General features: G+C 45.4%; 1 protein-coding gene across 1 annotated transcript in view; it reads left to right on the top strand.

Moving 5' to 3' along the window:
• Positions 1–766: 766 nt before the first annotated feature.
• RSPO3 (R-spondin 3) overlaps positions 767–12,782 on the top strand; it is a 78,143-nt gene continuing 66,127 nt past the window's right edge. Inside the window, exon 1 of the mRNA XM_089528476.1 lies at positions 767–1,513. Within this exon, the coding sequence (XP_089384602.1) occupies positions 1,396–1,513 (118 nt within the window). The 5' untranslated portion in view covers positions 767–1,395. The remainder of the gene's footprint in view (positions 1,514–12,782) is intronic.

Raw genomic sequence — 12,782 nt, 5'->3', positions numbered from 1 at the left:
CGTAAGGAAGTGGAGTTTGTGGGACCAAAACAAACCCCACTTCCCAGAGTTCCATAGCCTGGAGCCCAGCCGGTTGAAGAGCTACCAAACCGGGGTATTTCCACAGTGTGGGTGCAGCCAGACCCCCTGAGGTTGAAACTAGGGCTGGAAGGGCATGTGCCCCAAGGGAGAGGCATCCCTCCGGAGCCTGTCGGGGTGGGCCTTCCCTTCAGGAAAAGGAGGGAGGGAGCGCCCTTGCCCTCCTCCTCCTCCTCCTCCTCCCCTTCTTCTTCTTCTTCTTCTTCTTCTTCTTCCCTGAGGCTGAGGCAGAGTCCCTTGGACCCCGGAGCCAGAAGGAGCCTCCTTCCTTCCCTCCTCCTCCTCCTCCTCCTGAGGCGCAGCAGCAGCAGCAGCAGCAGCAGCAGCAGCAGAGCCCTGCCTTCCCGCTGGCTCTCCCTCTCTCTTGCCGGGGCTTTGGCGGGATGGTGCCGGGCTTGGAGGAGGGCTCCGGGGGAGCAGCCCCTCCGCTCCGAAAGGGCTTCTGAGGCGCCCAGGAGGAGGCTCCTGCTGCTTCTTCTTCTTCTTCTCCTCGACGCCGGAGCCATGGCTTCCCCGCAGGGGCTGAGCGGCGGAGAGGGAGACTGAGGCGGAGGAGAGAGAGGCAGAAGGCACACACACAAACACCTGCCCCAGGAGTCGCCCCGCAGGCAGCAGGAGAGCCGGCCCCGGAGGGCCCCGGAGCAGCCCTTCGCCCCCTCCTCCCCTCCATCCTCCTCCTCTTCCTCCCCCTCTTCTTCCTCTTTTTCCATCTCCCTCTTCTTCTCTATTTTCTTCCTCTTTTCCTCCACCTTCCTCCCCTTGCTCTACCTTCTTCCTCCTCCTTCTTCTCCATCTTCCTCTCTCTTCCTCTCCCGTTTCCTCCTCTTCCTCCATCTTCCTCCGCTTTATCCTCCTCTTCCTCCTCCATCCTCCCATCTTGTTCCCACTTCCTCGTCCTGCTCTTCCGCCTCCCTCTTTCTTGTCCATCTGCCTCCTCTTCATCTTCCTCTCCTTCTCCCTCCTTCTCCTCTTCCTCCGTCCTCCCATCCTGTTCCCCCTTCTTCCCCATCGCCTTCCTCTTGCACCATGGTCCCTGGCCTGGCCTCGCTGGGGCCCTTTCCTCCCCCTCCAGGGCTGCTTCTCCTCCTCTTCCTCCTCCTGCAGAAACGGCCAGGAGGCAACCGCTGCTGCGACGGGGGGAAAGGGCAATAACAACTCCGCCGCCCTTGGCATCCCTCCTCCTCCTCCTCCCCCTCAGTCTTACTCCTATCCTTACTAGCAGCGCGGGGGCTCTTCCTCCTCCTCCTCCTGGGACCCTCTCCCTGCCTCCCCCCAAAGGACCGGAGCAGGGGACCTGGGACCTTCTACGGGGTTACTATGCACTTGCGAGTGGTGTCTTGGCTCTTCATCGCTTGGCACTTGGTGGAATCCGTTGGCAGCCAGCAGCAGCAGCAGCAGCAGCAGCCCCCCTCCAGAGTCCGGCGCCAAGGAAGGAGTAAGTGCCCAGCTGCCTTTGAGCTCATCGGGTTTTCTTCTATCGGGTCCGTTTTGTCTATTGGAGCCGGGATGGGGCTCCTTCTCTCGTCTTTCCCGCTTCGGCCAGTTGCTTTCTCAGCGTGAAAGGCGGGCAAGTGCTCTTGGGCGCAGTAACGCCTAGGCAACCCGACCTTAAGCACATTCTTGTGTCCCTCTGGAACCACTCAGCTAGACCCACTGCCTCCGAGGCCCCAGGGAGAGGCTTCCCGGAGGGCTTCTGGCTTCGCGGCAGGTGTCGCCTTGCAAGGCTGCTCCGGGACTCCAGGAGGCTGGCTCCTAAAGGCACAGGATCTCCCCGCGCCCCTTTGGAAACTTAGCGCTGCTGCATCCACACTGGAGAAATAACCCGGTTTGGCGCCGCTTTAACTGCCCCGGCTCAAGGCTGTGCGATGCTGGGAATGGTAGTTGGTGGTGGGCCCCAGAGCGGAGAGGAGCCGGAAGGCACTGAAAGGAATGACAGTGCAGGACTTGCCCCGAGGGAAAGCATACTCACCCCAACCCCCCCCCCCCCATAGGGAATCACGGGAGGATACTTGCCCATAGTAGACTGAGAGTGTTCTGTTTCCCTATGGGCAAGTATGGTTTCGCTCTTTGCAAGCGTATGTTTTCCCTATGGGCAAGCACTGCCCTTGGCTTTAGTAAGAAGTCCTGCAAGATCCGGGATGAGCAGACACGTCCTCCTTGTCCAGGACTGCTCGCTTCCCTCTTCCATTGACAGCCTGGATGGGAAGAGGTCACTCGGCGCAGGCACAGAACTGTTAGAAATAGGAAAGGGGGGGGAGGTCTTGTGGGTTCTTTCCTGAGTTTGTTCCCAGCCTTCCTTCCCTTTGCTGCACCTTGAAAACTCCCTTTGTACCCCTTTGGAAGAAAACCAAGGTCCACCTGACTTCCCCGAAGGGGCCTTCATGAGAATATAGCTCTCCCTTTTGAGAGTTTGGAGTTTTTGCAAGGGATCGCCGGACTTGGGAGCAGGAAAGGAGCATTAGCCCCCGGACATTAGCCGGCGATTTATAGTCCTTAAAGTACAGGAACCAAGGCTCCCAATGGCAAAGTGCAAAGGTGTTGCAAAGTGGAATAACATTCCACCCCCAAATCTTCAAAATAGGGATACCTTTCTTCCGCCAACCCAAATGTATCAAATACATGCTGCAAACTTGCGAAAGTGACACGCGTGTCACTTACTTAATGGCGACATCCAGTGAGGGAAAGCCGCACGTCTGGATGAGTTACCAGAAATCAAGTGTCTCAGATAGGGCTTGTACTGCTTTGGGTGCTGGGCTATATCTCTTGGGACCAGGGCCAGTTTCTTGGATTTCCACTCCATTCGTCTAAATTTGGTGCTTTCCATAGTGGCAGAATGCAAAGATATAGCCCTGTTACTCTGTAGAATCAGTATGTTGCAGAGAGATCTTGCAGCACCTTTGAGACTCACTGAAAGAAATAAATGGGCTGCATGAGCTTTCCTAGGCTTCAATCTACTTCTTCAGATGCAGCTGGATATCATCATCATCATCATAATGTAGAGATCTTGTAGCGCCTTTGAGAACGACTGAAGAAAATAAATGGGCAGCCACAGCTTTCCTAGGCGTCAGTCTACTCCCTCAGATGCATTAGGATAGTACAGGAATTAGGGATGCATCTGAGGAAGTAGCCTGAAGCCTAGTAAAGCTCAGGCTGCCCATTTCTTCCTTTCGGATGAGTCTCAAAAGAGCTACAAGATCTCTCTTGGGACCAGGGTTTTGGTTCCCCGCAGGGCCATGGAACCTACCGACCTTGGGCAAGTCACACTCTCTCAGCCTCGGGAAAGCCATGGCCAGTCTCCCCTGAACCAGCCTTGCCAAGGATATCCCAGGAGGAGAGGTTCCCCGTGGGGTCGCCCTAAGTCGGAGACGACATGAAGGCACGCGGCAGCGACAACCAGAGAGCGCTGGGCGCATCTCTTCTTCTCCAAGGCAGAGTTTCTCAGCGTGTAAGTTTGCAACCCACCGCCGTCCTGCGCGTTTCCTCGGAAGCAAGTCCCTTGCAACCCAGAGTCTTGCTTCCCTTTAAACGGGGATTGCAGGCTCCCACAAGGTTAGCTGCCCGTTCTCAAAAGCAGAGCGATCCAGTCCATCCCAGCGATGGTACTGCAAAGGGATCTATTCTTGCAGCACCTTTGAGACTAACGGAAAGAAGATGGGAGCACGAGCTTATGCAGACTTGAGCCGCCTTCCTCAGAGACAGGCTTGTTCGCGAAAGAGGGAACTAGTCGAGAGAGAAGGCAGGGGAGGATCTTGTAGGGCAGAGGATTCCTATCATAGAAAAACCTATGGAGCTAGTGGCCAGATGCTGGGCGTGAGCGCCTTTTCCAGAGTCTGGTGATAAAAGCAGCCTCGGAGTCTGTCGGAATCCCCTTCTTTGGAGGTTTTGAAAGAGAGGCGGGATGGCCATCTGTCCGGAGTGCTTTCGTTGTGAGTTCCTGCAGGGCAGAATAGGGTTGGATTGGGTGGCCCTGGGGGGCTCTCTTCCAACTCTAGGAATACATTTTTAAATAAATTTTTTATTGAACACACACATATATAAAAAACTAACCAAACGCATATAAGCACATTAAAACACATTGAAACCCCCCCAACTACATCTGTTCCACCAACCCTCTTCTACTCACACCATGTGGTAGTCATAATAATAATAATAATAATATTCCACCTTTCCCGAGGGAATCAAGGTGGATTACAACGCAATCCTGTCTTATGCCTATATAGATGGTCCCTCAAATTACCTTGCCACCTTCTAATTACGTTGCTATTCAACTCCTGTGCCACTCCTGTTCCAACTCTCTGAGACTGATTTTCCCAGACCCACTTCCTTATCATCGCAACTTCCCCAGATCTTCTCATACCCTGCTCTTTTCCCAGCTTGCCACTTCCCTCCCAGACTTTCTCACTAGAGCTCTACAGGACTCTGCCCTGAAGTACCAGCTGCTCGTTCTTCCAGCGCCAAAGCTGTGAGAGGTGCGCCCCCTGGCGGCCCTTGCCGCAACAGCCACATCCCATATGCCCCTCTCCTCTGTGGCAGGTGCCAGGGGCGTCTCTGGATGCAAAGAGGGGAGAGATTTGCCCCAAGGGGTGCCAGGCACCTGGGGGCCAAGGAAGGCTCTGCACTGCCCTCAAGGCACCACCTTGCCTCTATCTGGACCTGCAGCACTTGCCTTTAGCCCTCAAAGGAAACTACAACTTGTACTTGTGGGAAGGAAAAGGAGTCAGTAAAAGGTGAGAGGACCAAATGACCATGGCAAGATCAGTGAAGCAGTTGCTTGAGCTGGATGGGAGAGGATGGCTTCTAATCAGGCAAAAGATTTACTCCGAAGGCTCCCTTCCTTGGCTTCAGGTTGAAGAGGGAGATGAATATTCCAAGAGTGCATAATTTGGAAGGGATTGCCATCTCTGCATTCTTTAGGCATCTAAAAAGAGGTAGTGCCAGACTTTATTTCTCTCTCTCTCTCTCTCTCATTCTCTCTCTCTCTCTCTCTCTCACACACACACAAGCATGCAATAAATGCATTGTTCTTTACTCGTGTTTGCTAGTGGTTTTTTCCAAACTCTGAAATCTCCTTGTGTCAATAATTAAGACATCAATTTCAGCACATATAAATTCCAGAAGAGAATTTGCATTCAACTCACTTATCATGTGACAGGGACAATATGTTGGGGAGGTATTTGTCAGTGATGGAAGGTGGGAGCCAGGAGGTTCCTTTCTTAGATGGAACTTAAATTTAGGGTGGAGTTGAAGGAACTGTAGTGTTTCTCATACTTCCAACTTCAAGCCAGGAATGAGCAATGGGGCAATGATTTCAGAGATGATTTGGAAAAAGAAGGTCCAAGAAGTGAGCAGGGGGGAGAAGAGGGATGATGGGGAGACTACAACTGTCCCATTTTATGTATTTATTTAGCTTTCCCCCAAGTTTTCATTACAGCCCAGCGAGATTTCTGACATTCCCTTGTCCCCATCTATAGACAACAGAAGCTCAGGCCATATCACAAACTGCTTTTGAAACTCCTTTCAGTCAGATCCAGACTTTGTGAGCACAAAAAGTCTAGGACACACAGGCCATAGCCTGTGGAACAACAGGAAAACAACTTTGGTCACAGCCTTATAAAATGATGCTATGCAGTCATCTTCCTCTAGTGGGTTTCCAGTATGGGACAAGGGAAGCTGCCTCCTGTATTCATGGGGGTTTGACATTCCTGTGCAAACTGTCATCCATCAATCAAATTATTTCTTAAACTTTCCCGAGTAGATGAACAATGAAGGAATTTATCCACAGGGGTAAAATGACAATATATTCCTTCTTTTTCTCTTAAAGGAGAACACTTCTTCCTAGGAATTTCATAAATATTAGTTTGACTTAGAGGAACTTCTTTCTTTCTTTTTTATGTCTGCATTCTGTTTTTTTTAAAAATGAAATGCTGTCATTATTGAAAGAAAAAGAAATATCGTTAGATCAGAGTAGGATGTCTAGATCCAATGAATATCCTGGCTGCAATGTTGCTATGTAGAGTCATACCTTTTTTTCTCCACTAAAGTTAAAATTTCCATTGTTTATTTGGGTTATATCTAGCACAAGCAAAAGGTAAGATAGACATCAGTTATGAAATGCTTTGAGTTTTATACATATAAAACTCTTACGATTAACTATTGTATTGTTTATTTGAAAAGATGGGAGCTGATCATGACAAGATGGTACTCAAATCGTGTGTGTGTGTGTGTGTGTGTGTGTGTGTGTGTGTGTGTGAATATTAGTTATCAGAACTAATTCAGAGCACAATCCTATACATGTTTACTCAGAAATACTTTCCCTCGAGTTCAGTGGGGTTCCACTACACACTTACCTAGCAATCAGCTCAGATTATTTATATAAATTAGTACATTAGTCTGATGCTTTGTTACTGTTCAGATTAAATTCAGTAGGATGTTTAAAGGCTCAGATAACTTCCCCTCATCTGTTTCGATAACCGACATATTACACGTGTGAAAGAGGAGATTGGGGGAAATTCAGAAGTACTTTCTCTTCCCAGAATATTTTGTGATCAACAAGTGGAAGTAAGAATAAGTTTCCACTTTCTTGTTGAATATATGTGATGATTGTACAGTACTGGTCCCTATGGTTCATCTTGTGTCAATCTTCAGTCTGGCTCCTAATCTTACTGGAAGCAGAAACATTGCTGGGACAATCACAGATAGCAAGAGTGCTGAAAAGATAACCTGCACTTTTCTCACTTCACTATTTCTTCTTCTGGTACTACATTTATTCCAAAATATCTTATATGGGAATTTCTTTGCATGCCTATATATTTCATCCTAAGTATTTCAACTGGCTTTAAAGCAAAATAACACCATTCACTACATGAAATAATATTTTATATCAGAAGAGAATTATTTCATTTCAATTAATTAGATTAGTCTCTCTCTCTCTCTCTCTCTCTCTCTCTCTCTCTCTCTCTCATATACATGTGTGTGTGATTGGTGTGGTTAGAGTGCTGGACTAGGGATTTTATAGTATGAGCCCTATTCTTGCAACAATCATGCTAGTAAAAAAGGAAAAAAGAAACATACTGCTGGTAGAGAAGCCACCACTGCACCTCTTCTCAGTTGTGTCCTGCCTCCATCAAACTCTCTTCCTGATAATCCCTTAATCCCACCTTCCTACCTTTTTTTTTTTTAAAAAAAGGAGACACCGACACCATGCAACTGGCAATCGCACAACTGCCCCAGAGCAATGGGGATTTGCACACTTGCCAGGTCATTGATGAAAAGTGATGGGTCAGGGGCAGAACAAATACAGGTCAGAAGCATCATCATGCAATAAGTATCAGCAAAGCCACTTGTTTCCTGGTGTAATTGTGGTTTAAAAGCTGCATGTAGTAATGTCCTAGGAGATATGGTTTCATATTGTCAGTCATTCATACACACTGGATAACTCTTGAGCCTGTTACTCTGTCTCATCTTACTTTACAGGACTGTCATAATGACAACTTGGTAAAGAAGAGAGCTGTATACTCCACCTTGATCTTAAAGGGTCTATATGCAACAAATAAAATAAATATGAAAACATAATTGCTCATCAAATTTCATGTGCAGGATGGATGTTTATTTTGAAAGGGAAGTGAAGGTTTCACCTTGCACGCCACTTGTTTCTGGGTGTCTTCCTCTTCCTCTCCCACTCTTTCATCTCATACATCCTCTCTCTGCCCTGTTCCAATCACTTTCTCTACCACCTTTCCCCCTATCCATATCGTGTATCACTGTTGCCCCTGTCACTAGGAATCACTGAAGACCTTGTGATTTGCCGAAGCTTGTTCATTTGTACTCACTGGTGACTGGCATGTTTATGTTTTATTTCTCTGTTTTTATTTTTGGTTTTGTAACGAGTGATTTGATGTTATGATGTTTGCATTTCTTTTTAAACATTTGTTTGGCACTTTGGAATGTTAAAAAGTAGGTTAGAAACCTTTCAAATAAGTAAATAAACATCTCCTCCTCATCCTTTTCTCTTCCCTTCCTTCACCAAGGGTGGGAATATAGGGTGCTCTAAACCAGCACTTTCAACTCATAGGAGACCAGAAGCCGTCCAGAAGCTAATGCAGTTCTTCAAAAGTGCTGAAATACAATCTGAATATCTGGCCCCATTACTCAGTCTAACTGTAGTATTTTACAAAAGTTGAAGCTACATAATTTAATTGAATGTTGCTAGTACATGGATCACAATGATCAGGCAATAATGACTAGCTTGACATATAGCAGTAAGGTGGCGGTTTGTTGATTATGGTCTGTTGTTGTGTTGGAATTTATTCCTAGTAACAAACCATGGTTTGTTTGCCAGTGCATACGAAAGAATTAATAGTTTGATGATGGCTTGCAAACTCTGACTTATGTAGAACCAGGGCAATGACATAGTGTGTCATACATCTGTATTCAGGACTCTGACTTGTCCCTGACTTGTTTCTCTAACTGTGCATTTTGATATAGTAGATGACAATAGTGATGGGAGGCAAACAGGCCATAAATGGGGGAACAAAACTGGTTTGTTTGGTCATTTGTGGAATAATTTATGGCTCTAGCAATAAGCCATGGCTACAAGAAACCATGACAGCATGAAGTGTAAACATGGCTCTACTGGGGAAATGGGATAACTGGCACATCACAGCAACTTTTGAAAATGCCTCATACCACAGAAATCACTAGATCTCAAGTACTCCAATACTGTAAACATATAGGATAAATCCTTCATTCCTGTCTAGACAAACAACACATTTAGAGTACCTCTGTTTTTATCTGGATTGTGCAATTTCATATTTATCTAAGCATTTGTATATCATGTTTTCTTTGCCTGTATTGCTATACTCAGAGTGACTTACACCATTTTAAAATCACAGTATCACAAAATACATTTAAAACAATCAAAAGCAGAGACCACCAGATAAAATATAACTATTCTATAAATGTTATGTATACTTTATAGATACTTAGTGATGAGTGGATAGAGTGGCCATAGCTGCATTTCAGTTAATTTAAGCTGGCGTAGACTCAGCAATGGCTCAAGTAGTTAAGACACTGACTCTGTTGATTGCAAGGTTGGCAGGTTGGCAATTTGAGGCCTGGATGCAACATGATGGAGTGAGCTCCCATCACTAGTCCCAGGTTCTGCCAACCTAGCAGTTTGAAATAATGCAAATGCAAGTAGATAAAGTGGTACCACTCCAGTTGGAAGGTTAACAGCATTCTGTGCAATCACGCTGGCCACATGAGCACATAGTAGTCTCTGACAATGCATGCTTAGTAATGAAGATGAGCACTGCCCCCTGTGGTTGGACACGACTTGACAACCCTTGTCAACAGGGAATACCTTTATCTTTACTCAGAGCACTAGTTTCCTGCAGACCAGGCCCTATCAGGTCTAAGCCCTCTCTGTTTGTTGTTTTAGCAGTGACCATATGATTCCTGCACCAGCTAGGTGTCCAAGGGTACACTGTATTCTTTTCTGAGCCCTTCTGATTGTCCAGATTTTGCTGTTTTTGTTGTTGTTGTTGTTTAAACAGAATTGGCAAAACTAAACCTCGGAGTATTCCTTACCTAAAAAACTATGAAATTCATGGGGTCTCTATAAGTCAATAGGTGACAAAAGCATGCATATGCAAGCAATCCCTGGTAGCTATAATCTATACCATGAAAACCAAATAGACTAAAGTCTTCTTCATATCACTATTGTCTCACTACACTTACTCCTATTGTAGCAATCATCATGGATTCACTATGAATTTTCCATTCATAGTAGTGATTAGTGTACAGCTTGTATTTGTGAAAGTACATCAAAGATTTTTTCAGAACCTTAAAGACTAAGCTTCATGGACAAGGCCTTACAATAGCATATGCCACAATAAAGCTGCTGGACATGGATCCTAAGATTCATTATTAGTACAAAATATTTATGGAAGAAATGTTTCCCTCTTGTCTTTTTTTAAGCTTTGTCTCCTGAAAAGTAAATACAGAAGGCATGGGGATACACCTGAAAACTAGGTTATTCACCATGAGTGGGTCTTCTGGGAGTCAAAATTACCCCAAATTGATTGGACTTTTGAATTATTTTGGGATCCAAGTCATTGTCCCTATAGCACAATACAGCTCAATTGTTGTTGTTTTTTTCTTATTTAATACAATTGAATTCATTCCTAGCAAGGCTTCCATTTTGTTTTCTGCACCCCTGTTGCTGTCCAAAAGCCATCTTGTAGGATGAAATCTGTAATTTACCAAGAATAGTAACTATGGGGCTAAACAGATAGGTATTTAACACCATCCTTGGAGTAGAGTGGGGGCATGGTGTACACACACTGCACACCTCGATGCTGCCCCAATGCCAGCATCACACCACCCGCCTTACTGCATAGTGCTGGCAAAAGGGCGTGTCTTTGGCACAGTGTTTAGATACACTGTGCCAAAGAAACGTTGAAAAGTCACTGCTACTTCAACAAGAGCAGCTTTTTGCCTCTTAAATTAGGAGCAGCATTTTGCCTGCCTTTTTTAGGCTGGCAAAGCGCCAGATTAGGGCCATGGTGTGTGGTTGCTTTGGGCTTGATCCGGCACTCCCATCTATCGAGGCAGCCTGTTTTGCCCCTATGTTACAAGATTGCTGTTTAGGTGAGGTTCAGATATGTTTAACTTTTTAGAGTTATCTGGCAACAGCAGGTTCTGTTTTACTTTGGATTTGAGTGTATTTGAACTAAATCCAAATATAAATCACAATCATAATAATATCTAGTTGATGTAGAAACACCTGTGCCACATCCCTGGATCCCTTTGTGCAGATCTAAACTGCAAAAACACGACACTTTAATGTATTCTATAAAATTTATGTTTGTTGTCAGCACATTCAGTGATTCTACATAATTTACTGAAGAGAACTGTAAGAACATGATATTTGATTCCTATCTCCTGTATGGGTCAAAGAGAGGAAAACCATCCATGTTTCTTGCAGCAGGTCTCCCACAGACTGACTTAGCAACAGTAAACATTATTCCAGTGCTTGTTCACCAAAGTGACAGGCGCTATTATTTGCAAGTACTTTATGACTTTTACTACATCGCCTTCTTCGTATTGTCGTAACTTATCCACAAACATTTCTCCTATTTCTAAACAGCACTCCTAAACAAAACTACCCCATTAAACTCAGCTGAACCTCACATCAAGTGTAAAAATGCTTAATAGTTGGGCAACTTGGTTTCAGTGGGACACCTACTACATCTGCAATGTCAGTGGTGTCTGGTGAAGGGTGAAATAGCTAGATGGGAGGCATGGCAAATCCACTATGGATTTTTGCTCCTCCTACAGCTGCTTCAAGTTTAATGGGATCTCTGGAAGGTTCAATAGCAGCAGAGCTCCCATTCAACTTGGACCAGCTCCAATAAGAGTGGCAGTAAAACCTCAAATTGATTTGTCACCCTTGCAGCAGATCCACTGTAATCCTATAATTTCAAAGATGTAGCTCTTGCAGCATAAAAAGGGGGGAAGGGAAGAAGAGAGAAAAACAGAATGTGGCAGCACCTTCAACTGGTTTTTATTGTAGCATGAACTTTTGTGGATATAACTCAGTTCTTCAGATGTAGTACAGAATGATATCCAGGCCTCAGGATATAAACAGCTGTGGGTGTGGGATAGAATGTAATAAGATCCAGAAAGATGCAGATCATGTTCCTTGCACAAACCTTTTAAAGGGCTGAGCAAAGTGGTACAGATCTTTCAGGACTTACAATAGTCAACAAAAAATTTATCCATGGATTCAACAATCCACAGATTGAAAATATTTATAAACTATTGATTTTGTTATTTTTTTTATAAGGGACACCATTTTATTATGCCATTGTATTTAATGGGACTTGAGCATCCATGGACTTTGGTATTCATGGGGGTCCTGGAACCAAACCCCAGTGAATACCAAAGGCCCACTGTATCTCTGATAATGGGCTGAAATTTGTGAATATACCGGTAATTCAATCCAGCTGTTTCTCTTTGCAATTTTCCTTTGCATTTTCCTTGTGCAAGGACTTTTTCAAAGACGTTTACCCACTGTAATGTGGTTTCCTCTTTTACTGTCTTCTCATGATATGTCTAAAATAGAACAATTTCAGAGACTAAATACCCTAAATAGGCAGCCTAGGTCCGGGGATGGAGATTTGTCAACCAGTCCTGGATGGGGTCACACTTCCTCTAAAGGACAAAGTTTGCAGTTTGGGAGTTTCCTGGATCCATCACTACAGTTGTCATCTCAACTAGATGTGATGGCCAGGAGTGCTTGGTACCAACTTCAGCTGATACGCCAACTGCACCCCCACCTGGACCAAAAGGACCTTGAAGCCGTAGTACATGCACTGGTAACCTCTCAATTCGATTTCTGTAATGTGCTCCACTTGGGGCTACCCTTGAAGCTTCAACTAATCCAAAATGCAGCAGCCAGATTGGTCACCGGTACGTCTAGGTTTGACCATATAACACCAGTGTTAATATCTCTACACTGGCTGCCAATTAGCTTCTGGGAGCAGTACAAGGTGTTGGTCATTATTTAAAGCCCTATATGGCTTGGGCCCGAGTTACTTGCGGGAATGCCTCTTCCTACATAATCTGCCCTGCACACTCAGAATATCGGGGAAGAATTTGTTGGAACATTGTAATACTCGATTAACCACAACTTCCCATAG

This window comes from Sceloporus occidentalis, unplaced genomic scaffold (assembly GCF_023333645.1).
Source record: "Sceloporus occidentalis isolate IW3139 unplaced genomic scaffold, rSceOcc1.0.p SCAF_6, whole genome shotgun sequence".
Classification (NCBI taxonomy): Eukaryota; Metazoa; Chordata; class Lepidosauria; order Squamata; family Phrynosomatidae; genus Sceloporus; species Sceloporus occidentalis.
This window is presented reverse-complemented; position numbering and strand designations above follow the sequence as displayed.